At 46.5% G+C, this 14,239-nt stretch overlaps 2 protein-coding genes across 2 annotated transcripts; both read right to left on the bottom strand.

Moving 5' to 3' along the window:
* Positions 1-2,741: 2,741 nt before the first annotated feature.
* LOC135810478 (decapping and exoribonuclease protein-like) lies at positions 2,742-5,133 on the bottom strand. Its single transcript, XM_065323970.1, has one exon. It carries the CDS (start codon positions 4,740-4,742, stop codon positions 3,594-3,596), a length of 1,149 nt encoding a protein of 382 aa, XP_065180042.1. The 5' UTR covers positions 4,743-5,133; the 3' UTR covers positions 2,742-3,593.
* Positions 5,134-8,467: 3,334 nt separating this feature from the next.
* Positions 8,468-11,116, bottom strand: LOC135810470 (uncharacterized). Its single transcript, XM_065323962.1, has one exon. It carries the CDS (start codon positions 10,718-10,720, stop codon positions 9,572-9,574), a length of 1,149 nt encoding a protein of 382 aa, XP_065180034.1. The 5' UTR covers positions 10,721-11,116; the 3' UTR covers positions 8,468-9,571.
* Positions 11,117-14,239: the final 3,123 nt, after the last annotated feature.

Raw genomic sequence — 14,239 nt, 5'->3', positions numbered from 1 at the left:
CAACTTCATCATTTCGGTACAACACATCTAGGCAAATATTGATAGTCTCTTCTAACGGGACGTTCGTGAACAGACTCACAACATCAAACGAGCACATATGCGCGGAGGCCGGAACCGGGTGGGAGCGAAGGACGTCAATGAATTCGAAGGTGTCTTTAACTGTATGTTTGCAATAGAACGTTCAGCTAACATTCAGCTCAAGACCAAAGTGGACGTTGTGATGAGGTAATGGCCTCATCGCCGTCTTTGCCGTTACCTCCCCCAGAACCGCCACCTACATCTATCATCGGCGGTGCTGGGGATGAGTTTGTGGTGTCGGTGGCACGTGCATATATGGATGAGGCAAGCACTGATTGTGAACAACGAGAAAGAAGGCTGAAGGGAACGGAATTCAGCAAAGAAAGTAACACAATCAACATTCAAAGACCTAGACGATCAACGGCTGATTATTCAATGAATTATTACAGTACTGGAGATCAAGCACCGGCGAGGACACTGGGAACACAAGATTTAACAACAACAACAACAACAACAACAACAACAACAACAACAACAACAACAACAACAGCAGCAGCAGCAGCGGCAGCGGCAGCGGCAGCGGCAGCGGCAGCGGCAGCGGCAGCGGCAGCGGCAGCTGCAGCGGCAGCGGCAGCGGCAGCGGCAGCGGCAGCGGCAGCGGCAGCGGCAGCGGCAGCGGCAGCAGCAACAACAACAACAACAACAACAACAACAACAACAACAACAACAACAACAACAACAACAACAACAACAACAACAACAACAACAACAACAACAACAACAACAACAACAACAACAACAACAACAACAACAACAACAACAACAACAACAACAACAACAATGGTAACAATTTGCCATCAAGATCAAAGGAGGAGTCAACGAACAGAGGTTAAACAACATGAAGCGAGCCTGGGACCGATCGGTGTTGATGAGGAGAATGACACGGAGGACGACACTAAGGACGAGTTGGGAGATGAGACGGAGGACGAGGTTGCGGTTGTTGGAGACGAGGAATCAGATGGTGATTGTGATCGTAAGAAGTCTGCCGTTTTTCTTCACTTGTTGTCTCACCCTAAGTGTCTGCAGGTGTATGATGATTTTAGTTTTTCTGTTCTTTGTCGTGCACGGTATGCTAGTCAGTTGAAAGTATTTGAGGCTGTTTGTATTCGTTTGCATAAGCCTGATCTTTGTAAGCAGAAGAAACATGTAGTTGCGTTAAAATTGTTTTCGTAGGTGCACAGCATGATTGTTTGTCTCACTACACAGTTTTAGCGTTATAATTATTATTATTATTATTAAATGTTTGATAGGGCAATCCCCACAGGCCTAAGGCCTTCTTACAGGGTACCCTTATCGCGAGCCCTAGCCAACTCGATCACATTCAACATGATTGTGCCGACGCTTGGTGCTTCAGACCATGCCGTCCTGCTGGCTGAGTTCTCCTCCACGAAGTCTCCCTGCTCAAAGTCTTCCCTTACAGCAACCAGCACCTGTTGTAGCCAACCATCTACACATGATACAATGGCCGTAGTGCCACGGATAACATGTGGAATGCCATGAACGGCTTTCGGTCAGATGTACCTCGGCGATGTTCCGATGTGGTGGGAGAAGCTCATCCGACAAGATGTCTCGGAATCATAGCCTATGACCAAGCATCGACAAGAATACAGCTAGCATGGAGGGAAAAAAGTAGAAAGAGATCTCCACAAGAAACAAAGTAAAACATCATGCCGGTAAGAGAGCAAGCCCTCAAGAAAGAGATGATGGATGAGGCTAGTTGCTCGTTGTAGGGAGTCATACACTTATGGGGAGTCCGCTGCACAGAGCCAATTAGTGTGACGCAAGTGGCGGTGGACCTTCGTCTTGATATTGCCGGGATTGCAGCAACTTCAGCCAGGGCATCGATTCTGGGATAGGCATTTCCCAAATCGGCCGAACGAAAAATTCGCCGAAAACTGTGGTTTTGAAGAAATCACCGATCTTTTCGCTGAATATGCAATTTTGGGACTGAATTCGACGAAAGTCGATGTTTTTATGCCTCAACAGCATGTACATGTAAATGCAACCCCTGTAACCATTATACTGCGAAAAGGGACTGCGTCACTGCGACTTTAGGCATTACCGAAATCGGTCAGCGGGTAAAGACGACGAAATCAATGGCTGTGAAGAAATCGCCGATAATTGCGCCGAATTGGCAAATTATGCACTGAATTCGCCGAAAATGGATGTTCCTCTAAAGCATGCAGGTAAATGTACACTGTATTACGAGCGCTGAATTCAAGTTCTGCTTTGAGCCGAATTCTGACTTTGGGCCTCATATTATGGCCGAATTTGGACATTCTCTTAGCCGATTGAAAAGCCGATTAGGAGAATAAATCGGGCCGATTTGGGAAATGCTTATTCTGGGAACATGTTCTGCGGCAGCCTGTTCCACTCATCCACCACTCCATATGGGAGTTATGGGATATTATTATTATGGGAATTAATGAACATGGGAGAGAGCAGGCAATGACTATGTAATGCAATAATATTTAATGTGTATGATAAATGCTCTGCAGGCAATGTATGCATACATGTATGCGAATATGTTTAGTGCTATGCAGGCAATGTAAAATAGCCATACCACCGCACACATGTGCATGTACATGAAGCTCAAAATTAATGAAAAAAACAAATCATTTTAATGGAGGTCATGCATCTGTTGACAACTTCGACCCAGTGCGCTCTGTCTGAAGAAAGTTGCTCCGCTTCTAAAAGAGACATGTTGAGAAGTAAAAATACAATGTACATGATTGTATGCATGTACTCAATCTGCAGACAGCATGCTGTTTCGTTCTTTGTGAACTCCTCAGCGCAGCACAGAAAAAATGAAGCCGAACCTGATAGCATTGAAAATAAAATTTCCAAAGCCAGATTTAAACCAGGCCCGAAAGTACCTTGCCATGTATGCATTTATGTGTAATGCTGGAAATCATAGAAATGATTATGTGGATGATGGGGCTGCCAAGCAGGGGAAAGAAGGTAAGAAAAGAAAAGAAAGCTATAATATATTATGCTCGCCATCTGAGGTATACTCGAGGTAGAGGAAGCGGGTTTTTTGCTGGAAAATTTAGAGCCCAAACCAGGGCATTTTTATGGATTCAAGGGGGTACCCGCGGCAAATAGTGGTACGGTCAAGACCGTAGTGACCATAGCGTGTCTAACGCCTCTGAGAACGTCATGCAGAGACGTCGATGGGTAGAATGTGACAAAATGGCCCCTGGCCGTGGACAAACGTCGCGGACAATCAGCATTTGACTACACTACCTCTGTCTATCTAATAATGAATAACTCGGCTACGTTCTTGTCTCAGCAGAGCTGCATGCAAACGGCCACACACTTGTATGCATATGCCTTGAGCCTTTATCAGTCTAAGGCCCGAATCAAGGCACACACACTGGTGAGCCAGGCACAGACAAATAGAGCAAGACTAGCAAAAAAGAAGATGAAAGCCTCCGTCATGCAACCTGGGTATTCCTGGCCGCACACCAGCTGTGACCCGCCGTGCAAGTGATTATGCTGTGGTCATACTCCAGTCATTTGGCTCCGCCGGCAGCTACTGTCATTTCGTCCACAAACGACGGAGTAAGAATTGCCTGACCAGTGTCACTTAGCTCAACCCTGCGTAGGGTCATCCTCTTCAGCTCTGGCTGAAATGTGACTTCATACTGCACCTGCAGAGGGTCAGTCTCCTCAATGCATTTCCACAGCCAGTCAAAGAAGTCCTGTGCGAAATTCAGGCACACAAAACTACTCCAGTAGTTCTTGCACATACCAGGCAGGTCTGCAACTTGGTAGCTTTTGACATTGAGCACACTGCCCCTTTCATCTCGGAACCCAATCATAGCAGTTGGCACACCAGCAGCATAGCTTTGGGCCCACGTTCGCAGCATTTTGTGGCGGTGAAATGAATGCTGACGGTGTGTAGGACCGATCAGCTGCCGATGTGTTTTCAGCTCAACGTAGTTCAAAGGTGGTGCCTGAGCTGATGCACGCAACTCACCGTCTATCTCGGCAGCCAGTAGGAAGGTGTGATCTCCCAAGCCGGTCAGTACGACGCTGTTGAAACCAGCCGAGTTATTCGGCTGACTGGGCTCGTTCGCTTCTGGTTCGATATGTGATGTGATATAGCTTTCGAAGCGATACCCCCAGTAGGTTTGGTGCTGTTCCCGATCACCTTGACTGGAAAAGCTAGTGAACTGAAACTCCTTGTCTCTACACACGTACACGGTATTCTGAAACCGGCACACTTTAAAACGAAACTCTTTGCCAAGTTTATTATCCATCTCGTATGGAGCAGTCAGGATATCTGTCATCACTCCTCGTTGCACGGCGAAGTTCACCCTTGGATACTTTTTCAGTACTTGTTCGTTTGCTATGATCCATTCCAGGATTGGTTTGAGTCGCTCTGTCTTGATGTTCTCATCGTCTCTCCATTGAAAGTCAGCAAATCCTTCGTTCAAATCCCAAGCTAGCGATCTCACATCGCCACCAGGAACTTCCACGCAGCGACGAGCCTCTCGCCTGTCCATGTATATGGCACGCTGGTCATCCAGAGAGAAGTGACCAATTTCAGTGGGACGTTTCAGACCCCTGCACGGTCTGGTATTTTTCCTAATGTCCAATAGTTCCATCTTCTCGTCGCTAATCCCCGGCTCCCTGCGCGAAGCTGCTGCAGCCTCCATTCTTTAGTGGCTCCTTCTAGGGCTTCTGTGCCGAAAGTCTGACTGCGATCCTGTACGAATAACGACTTAGGTCAGCTGGACGTCACCCACACATAGCACAGTCACTCTACTGGGACTGCTGCACCACTTTTTTCAAGTTTATTTTACTTCAATATCTAGCGAGAAACTGACTTCATTACCTCTGTTCTCCCCCGTCTTGTTCGACTCCTTGTTTCTGGAGGGGATCAGCACCAAGAATAAATCGTGCTAGTGCTGGCGAATCAACACTGCTCCGGGTCAGTACAGGGCCGACTTTGATCCAGCGATCCAAGTGCAGGTCTGGGAAGCGAAGGCCAGCAGTAATATTCAGTCAGGGAAACAATGCTTGCCATTCGGGTGGATAGGCTCAAGCGTACATGTAAGTCGTCGTTGGCGGCACGATTTAGTTTTCGATCGACTGTATGCACATTCTGTTTCTATTCTTGTCATCAGGCTCATTTTCGTGTTCTTCTTCGGCTAGGGGGGTTTCCCTATGCAGGCCCAGTAATGACAAGAACTGGAGACAGTTACGCGCGTCTGGTGACGACGTGTATAGCCGAGCATTGGTGTCATCCACGAGGCACGACGTGGTATTGTCCAGTCCGGGGGGATTACCCTAGGCTCTAGTCTGAAAGTAGGCCTTAGCCTAGGTCAGTGCGGAGTCTGCGGACCAGAACCACTGGCAGAGAACGTGTCCAACAACCTCTTTGCACAACTCTAGGGGCTCCCGTAAGAAGACCATAGGTCTGTGGGAAACACCCTAGTAAAATAAATAAAATAATAATAATAATAATAATAATAATAACTCCCAGACCGTCATAGCAGTAGGTAACCATGGTAACTAACTTTTGGCTGCTTACCTATTGAGTACCGGTAATGCCCCCCATTATTGCCGAAGTGGCATCAACGTCTTCTTCACATTGTTGTCCCCGGCGCGGGCTTGCGAATTAGATGGTTTGGAGGCAACAACGTTGTGAATGGCCAACGGTCCTCAGCGTTTGTTCAGCACCTCCATGATAGCCCTTTCACAAAGATGCTCGCCACTTTTTTTCGCAACTTTTGGTTGTTTTGGAAGAGATTGCAACTTTCGCAACTTTCTTCATTTTCACGAACTACTTCGCAACTTTCCGCACTCGATTACAGTGTATCACCTAAGAACTCTTTCTCTCTCTCTCTGAATAAGTGTGCAATTCTGTATTTTTTTTTTTTTTTTTTTTTTTTTACGAGAAACCACGAACCTCGAGAACAGAATACTGCATGATAACCATTATCCAATACTGTAACCGCTTTCTCTACCGACTGAGCAAAACCAGGACTTAACAGCTCGAACTCGTCTTCTCAAAGTTCTTTCTCACCCTGATACAGTACATGTAGCAGAAGATGCGAGTGAATCAGCCTTTATCAGGAATCCCGGGGCGGACGAGATAGTGATGGGTAGTCCGCAAAACTCCGCGTACATGTACACTAGGCTTGTTACGAAGTCATGACGTCTGGATCTTAGCAGCTATGACTGTGCAGGCTATGGGTATTGCTCTAATAATTCAACAAATTGAGGTATAGTTGATGTTCGGTAATGATGGAAGGAGAGCTGGAGATACGGGAGAGATGAGCTGATTATGAGAATTCGCAGGGTTAGGGTGACATCGGTTGGACGAGTATGACGCTTACGAAGACAGTTGAACATGACAGTTTTCAAAGGTCAGGAAAAATCTTTCAAAGCAAAAGAAGTCAACTAATGAATAGAAGAAGTAATGTTTTCTCTTTTCCAGGTTGATCTCTAGTATGCATGGACACCTTGGTATGGGGATACTCACGTATTCTGTTGTACTTATGGCCACTTGCAAGTACGAAAAAGGCACAATTTTCCGAACTTTGAGGCTCCATAAGCACAACAAAGTGAATATGTATCCCCGCGTGCCAGAGCATAATATGAGGATTTTGCGAGCATAATGCGAGAATCCATGAAAGCATAATTCCATGATTTCGCCGGCATAATCCGCCGGTGCCTAACGTATGGGACGGTGAGAAGGCAATCATGCCTGTGCCATTGGTGAGGTAAAATAAAAGTCAACAACAGCAACATGTTACAAGGCGGAGGACCATTGTGTTTGGAAACAGTGACCTTACTACAACCATCCACGGTTGGCAGAGCCCCAGTCTTGCAACCATTTGAACTGGCTCAGTTATAGTAGTCCGCAATGCTGCTTTTCTAATTCTCATTATGATTAGAATGCAATGTACTACCCGAAGTACTGAATTTACTTCTTCTGTACTCTATATTCTAATGTATCTTCTACCTCTTCTCCCTTACGAACATACTTTCTTATTTTCCATACTTCCTTAGGAGACTCCCTTCGATAGGCATCTATTTGCCTCTGCCAGGCTCTGGAGGATCCGTGAAATAAAAATCAATCAATCAATCAATCAATCAGGAAGCTGACAAAGAAAAAAGAGTAAGAAAAAAAACAGATAAAAAGAGAGCTGGGAGAGAGAGAGAGAGTTGGGGTACGGTTAGGGGAGGACGAGACATTGAATGGTGGTCGCCACAGTCACAGATAGTAGCAGTGCTGGTGAGGCTACAGGCACTCCACTGACCATTAGGTCTCAGTATCGCCATGCCGGTAACGCACCAAGAGACAAAAACGGAAGAAAATCTGAAGCGCAATACATGAATAGTAATTACAGTATAGGTAATATGGAGAGTGGTGACCAAGAGAGGACAGTATAGACCGTTAGTATGGGGTGAACATCACCAAACCGAGAGGGGCGATCTGGAAAGAACAGTGAGACGATCAACATGATGGGCTTCAAAGCACGTCCCAAGACCATGGCTGGTCTGAGATGTGTTTGTCGACACCTTTTTTAAAAGCTGTGAGTGGAGAGTTATTGGCCAGACGGGGAAAGACGTCCTCGGGGAGGCTGTTCCACAATTCAAGGAAACAGTACGGGAAGGAACGTCGAAGGTAATCGGGACTGGTGCCGGGGGTGGTGTTTAAGAGCTGTTCCCGGTGCTGGCGCTGAGCATAATGCTGCTGGCGGGTTCGAACAGTATCGCCGCGGAATAAGAGAGGGGGGGGGGGCGGAAATACGGAGAGATGAAGTGTGGACAAAAGCGAATCAACCTCATCATATCAGGGCTACACAAGAAGCAACGGAATGATTCTGGGATAGGCATTTCCCAAATCGGCCGAACGAAAAATTCGCCGAAAACTGTGGTTTTGAAGAAATCACCGATCTTTTCGCTGAATATGCAATTTTGGGACTGAATTCGACGAAAGTCGATGTTTTTATGCCTCAACAGCATGTACATGTAAATGCAACCCCTGTAACCATTATACTGCGAAAAGGGACTGCGTCACTGCGACTTTAGGCATTACCGAAATCGGTCAGCGGGTAAAGACGACGAAATCAATGGCTATGAAGAAATCGCCGATAATTGCACCGAATTGGCAAATTTCGCACTGAATTCGCCGAAAATGGATGTTCCTCTAAAGCATGCAGGTAAATGTACACTGTATTACGAGCGCTGAATTCAAGTTCTGCTTTGAGCCGAATTCTGACTTTGGGCCTCATATTATGGCCGAATTTGGACATTCTCTTAGCCGATCGAAAAGCCGATTAGGAGAATAGATCGGGCCGATTTTGGGAAATGCTTATTCTGGGAACATGTTCTGCGGCAGCCTGTTCCACTCATCCACCACTCCATATGGGAGTTATGGGATATTATTATTATGAGAATTAATGAACATGGGAGAGAGCAGGCAATGACTATGCAATGCAATAAATGCATGTATGATAAATGCTCTGCAGGCAATGTATGCATACATGTATGCGAATATGTTTAGTGCTATGCAGGCAATGTATAATAGACATACCACCGCACACATGTGCATGTACATGTAGCTCAAAATTAATGAAAAAAACAAATCATTTTAATGGAGGTCATGCATCTGTTGACAACTTCGACCCAGTGCGCTCTGTCTGAAGAAAGTTGCTCCGCCTCTAAAAGAGACATGTTGAGAAGTAAAAATACACTGTACATGATTGTATGCATGTACTCAATCTGCAGACAGCATGCTGTTTCGTTCTTTGTGAACTCCTCAGCGCAGCACAGAAAAAATGAAGCCGAACCTGATAGCATTGAAAATAAAATTTCCAAAGCCAGATTTAAACTCGGCCCGAAAGTACCTTGCCATGTATGCATTTATGTTAAATGCTGGAAATCATAGAAATGATTATGTGGATGATGGGGCTGCCAAGCAAGGGAAAGAAGGTAAGAAAAGAAAAGAAAGCTATATGCTCGCCATCTGAGGTATACTCGAGGTAGAGGAAGCGGGTTTTTTGATGAAAAATTTAGAGCCCAAACCAGGGCATTTTTATGGATTCACGGGGGTACCCGCGGCAAATAGTGGTACAGTCAAGACCGTAGTGACCATAGTGTGTCCAACGCCTCTGAGAACGTCATGCAGAGACGTCGATGGGTAGAATGTGACAAAATGGCCCCTGGCCGTGGACAAACGTCGCGGACAATCAGCATTAATTTGACTACACTACCTCTGTCTATCTAATAATGAATAACTCGGCTACGTTCTTGTCTCAGCAGAGCTGCATGCAAACGGCCACACACTTGTATGCATATGCCTTGAGCCTTTATCAGTCTAAGGCCCGAATCAAGGCACACACACTGGTGAGCCAAATAGAGCAAGACTAGCAAAAAAAGATGAAAGCCTCCGTCATGCAACCTGGGTATTCCTGGCCGCACACCAGCTGTGACCCGCCGTGCAAGTGATTATGCTGTGGTCATACTCCAGTCATTTGGCTCCGCCGGCAGCTACTGTCATTTCGTCCACAAACGACGGAGTAAGAATTGCCTGACCAGTGTCACTTAGCTCAACCCTGCATAGGGTCATCCTCTTCAGCTCTGGCTGAAATGTGACTTCATACTGCACCTGCAGAGGGTCAGTCTCCTCAATGCATTTCGACAGCCAGTCAAAGAAGTCCTGTGCGAAATTCAGGCACACAGAACTACTCCAGTAGTTCTTGCACATGCCAGGCAGATCTGCAACTTGGTAGCTTTTGACATTGAGCACAATGCCCCTTTCATCTCGGAACCCAATCATAGCAGTTGGCACACCAGCAGCATAGCTTTGGGCCCACGTTCGCAGCATTTTGTGGCGGTGAAATGAATGCTGACGGTGTGTAGGACCGATCAGCTGCCGATGTGTTTTCAGCTCAACGTAGTTCAAAGGTGGTGCCTGAGCTGATGCACGCAACTCACCGTCTATCTCGGCAGCCAGTAGGAAGGTGTGATCTCCCAAGCCGGTCAGTACGACGCTGTTGAAACCAGCTGAGTTATTCGGCTGACTGGGCTCGTTCGCTTCTGGTTCGATATGCGATGTGATATAGCCTTCGAAGCGGTACCCCCAGTAGGTTTGGTGCTGTTCCTGATCACCTTGACTGGAAAAGCTAGTGAACTGAAACTCCTTGTCTCTACACACGTGTACGGTATTCTGAAACCGGCACACTTTAAAACGAGACTCTTTGCCAAGTTCATTATCCATCTCGTATGGAGCAGTCAGGATATCTGTCATCACTCCTCGTTGCACGACGAAGTTCACCCTTGGATACTTTTTCAGTACTTGTTCGTTTGCCATGATCCATTCCAGGATTGGTTTGAGTCGCTCTGTCTTGCTGTTCTCATCGTCTCTCCATTGAAAGTAAGCAAATCCTTCGTTCAAATCCCAAGCTAGCGATCTCACATCGCCACCAGGAACTTCCACGCAGCGACGAGCCTCTCGCCTGTCCATGTATATGGCACCCTGGTCATCCAGAGAGAAGTGACCAATTTCAGTGGGACGTTTCAGACCCCTGCACGGTCTGGTATTTTTCCTAATGTCCAATAGTTCCATCTTCTCGTCGCTAGTCCCCGGCTCCCTGCGCGAAGCTGCTGCAGCCTCCATTATTTAGTGGCTCCTTCTAAGTCTTCTGCGCCGAAAGTCTGTCTGCGATCCTGTACGAATAAGGACTTAGGTCAGCTGGACGTCACACACACATAGCACAGTCACTCTACTGGGACTACTGCACCACTCTTTTCAAGTTTATTTTACTTCAATATCTAGCGAGAAACTGACTTCATTACCTCTATTCTCCCCCGTCTTGTTCGACTCCTTGTTTCTGGAGGGGATCAGCACCAAGAATAAATCGTGCTAGTGCTGGCGGATCAACACTGATCCGGGTCAGTACAGGGCCGACTTTGATCCAGCGATCCAAGTGCAGGTCTGGGAAGCGAAGGCCAGCAGTAATATTCAGTCAGGGAAACAATGCTTGCCATTCGGGTGGATAGGCTCAAGCGTACATGTAAGTCGTCGTTGGCGGCACGATTTCGTTTTCGATCGACTGTGCGCATTCTGTTTCTAAGCTTGTCATCAGGCTCATTTTCGTGTTCTTCTTCGGCTAGGGGGGTTTCCCTATGCAGGCCCAGTAATGACAACATTGACAAGAACCGGTACGGAGACAGTTACCATGGTTACGCGCGTCTGGTGACGACATGTATAGCCGAGCATTGGACATTGGTGTCATCCACGAGGCACGACGTGGTATTGTCCAGTCCGGGGGGATTACCCTCTAGAAAGTAGGCCTAAGCCTAAGGTCAGTGCGGACTGCGGAGGCTGCGGATCAGAACCACTGGCACTGGCAGAGAACGTGTCCAACCTCTTCGCACAACTCCCAGACCGTCATAGCAGTAGGTAACTAACTTTTGGCTGCTTAACTATTGAGTACCGGTAATGCCACCCATTATTGCCGAAGTGCCATCAACGTCTTCTTCACATTGTTGTCCCCGGCGCGGGCTTGCGAATTAGATGGTTTGGACGCAACACCGTTGTGAATGGCCAACGGTCCTCAGCGTTTGTTCAGCACCTCCATGATAGCCCTTTCACAAAGATGCTCGCCACTTTTTTTCGCAACTTTTGGTTGTTTTGGAAGAGATTGCAACTTTCGCAACTTTCTTCATTTTCACGAACTACTTCGCAACTTTCCGCACCCGTGAGCAGAGAAGCGCCTTGGAAGAGACCATTGAAGTGTCCGTGATGCTCCGCTTCAACAAGAAGCGCTGAAAAATTGCATCAAATCATCATAACAAGTGTACTTCTCGAGGAACATATACAAAATGTAACAAAAGTCATGTACATATACATGCATTGTTGGTTGACAGCATCCTTCATCTTTCTGTGAGAACCGGACCTATGTGACGGTGAGAAGGCAATCATGCCTGTGCCATTGTTGAGGTAAAATAAAAGTCAACAACAACAACAACATGTTACAAGGCGGAGGACCATTGTGTTTGGAAACAGTGACCTTACTACAACCATCCACGGTTGGCAGAGCCCCAGTCTTGCGACCATTTGAACCGGCTCTGCCAACCGTGGATGGTTGTAGTAAGCACTGAGCAAAAATGCTATGATATTATACACAAGAACTCGCTCATTTTAAGTTGCGATACCAGCAACTTTCGAGCTTGCGAAATATTTTGGCATCTTTGGGAAAGGGCTACTCCATGAGCTACACTGACTCACGCTGCTATCTGGCGTTCACGAGTTTTCTTAATTTTTTAATTTCTTATTTTTTTTACAATGATCACAGCTCACAGGCAAAGACAAAAAATGCACGGTGGGGGCATTCCACTGCCCTTAGCCGACCTGAGGTCTCGACGTCATGGGCCCATAAAACGCACCAAAAAGAAAGAAGAAGAAACAGATGAAAGGAGTGACAGGTACCTGATACGAACTGTGAGGAGGATAGGCAGGACATTTGAAGGAGGGAAAGATAAAACAGCCAGTGTTAAGAGGAGAAAGAGAGAAAAAAAGAACAGACGCTGTTGGGAGGAGGATGTGGAGCGGAATTTGAAAGTCATGGGGTGAGGCAGATATGATGCTGATACTCAGAGATGGTCATCTGCCCACAACCAGTCGTTTGCTGCATTCTTTAAATGTTGCAAGTTCTTGGTGCAGAAAGGAGAGAAGACTCTGGGGGCAGCAGGTTCCACGGGGACAACTGCGTGAGGGTAGGCTCGACTACTCATTGCACTGCCCGTCGTCACTTGACGACGGTCAGGAACGGAATACACAGCGTCCATTGGCCCATGAACTTGGCTTGGGTGCACACGGGAAACACGTTCCAGTCACTCATACCCCGGCCAGTACCGTGGTTCATCCAGCCCTTGCCGCTATCGCGGCTAGGGTCCAGCGGATAATGCCGGCATTATAATAGGCATTATGAGACTATCCGAGCATTTGTATTTATTAATTAAAGGGTTTCCCAAAGGCATAGCCTATCGGGGGATCTCCTTAGAGCATTATGGAGCATTAGAAATCTAAGAGTATTGAAATCGTATTCCTTCTGACAGCGGTATGCACATCAATCCATATCAGGGAGTCGTGTATGGTATATACGACTCCCTGATCGACATCTGGATTGCCAGATACATGTACATGTACATGTACATGCTATGACGTCAGAACAGGGAAATATGGGACTGTAAGAGCTGTGGATTGGAAGCAAGAACCTCAATTTTACGTCTAGGATGCTTCATTCGAATCATGAAGCGGAAAATCCAGCGTGGGAAAGTACGAACTGAAGTAGTAATGCATTCTCTGCCTGTAGCCAACTGGAACACGTGACCTTTGAAGTTGCGCATAGGATCGATGCCGCTGCTCAAAGATTGCGAGAAAAGAATCCGTTGATAACTACATGTAGTCCAGTTTCCACCATGGGACAATCAAAAGATGGAACTATCAATTGAAAACAAGAAGATCACAAGTTGATAGGACGCTGAGAGATTACAGGAATGCAAATGCAAATACAAGCGAAGAAACTGGCGATGAGAAAGTAATCATAAGAGTGACATACATGGGACAGAACAACAGTGGATGTAAGCTTCATGGGGCAGCTATGTTCCCTCAGTGGGGTACAACAATTTAAACGCATCCTGTGTTACTGGATTATACGAGAATAAGAGAGCGCTGCATGGATTTGATCTGCAGTGCATTCAATAGCAACATTTATTTATTTATTTATTTATTTCACTCAACTCGTGGTTCATGACCAATTGGCACGCAAAGTGCGAGAGAGGGGTGATAGCCAACCACGGCAAGAAAAGAAAAGAAAGGAATATAGAAAAAGAGAAGAAAGAAGGATAGACAAGAATCCAGCAATGAGATCCTATCGTACTACATTATGCGATCGGAGTGCATTTTTAAAGCTGGAAAGACATTTTGATGTCTTAACATGCTGGGGAAGTTGCAGCCAAAGGCTGTAGGACAAAAACAGAGGAGAGTTGGTAAATGCGGCTGAATTAGCACAGGGAAGTGAGAGACTATTACGAGTGGACCGGGACAGAGAAAACCAATTGAATACGGAGAGATGAATGGGAATTTTACCTAGGCGAATTCTGTGGATCAAAACGCAAAGCTGCTGTTTGC

The sequence above is a fragment of the Sycon ciliatum genome, chromosome 1 (genome assembly GCF_964019385.1).
Source record: "Sycon ciliatum chromosome 1, ocSycCili1.1, whole genome shotgun sequence".
NCBI classification, from domain to species: domain Eukaryota; kingdom Metazoa; phylum Porifera; class Calcarea; order Leucosolenida; family Sycettidae; genus Sycon; species Sycon ciliatum.
Note: the sequence above shows the minus strand (reverse complement) of the source record. Positions and strands in the feature narration are given on the sequence as shown.

Bases quoted from the DNA above. Each gene is read 5' to 3' on its own strand.
- LOC135810470 (XM_065323962.1), bottom strand. From the start codon at position 10,720: ATGGAGGCTGCAGCAGCTTCGCGCAGGGAGCCGGGGACTAGCGACGAG.
- LOC135810478 (XM_065323970.1), bottom strand. From the start codon at position 4,742: ATGGAGGCTGCAGCAGCTTCGCGCAGGGAGCCGGGGATTAGCGACGAG.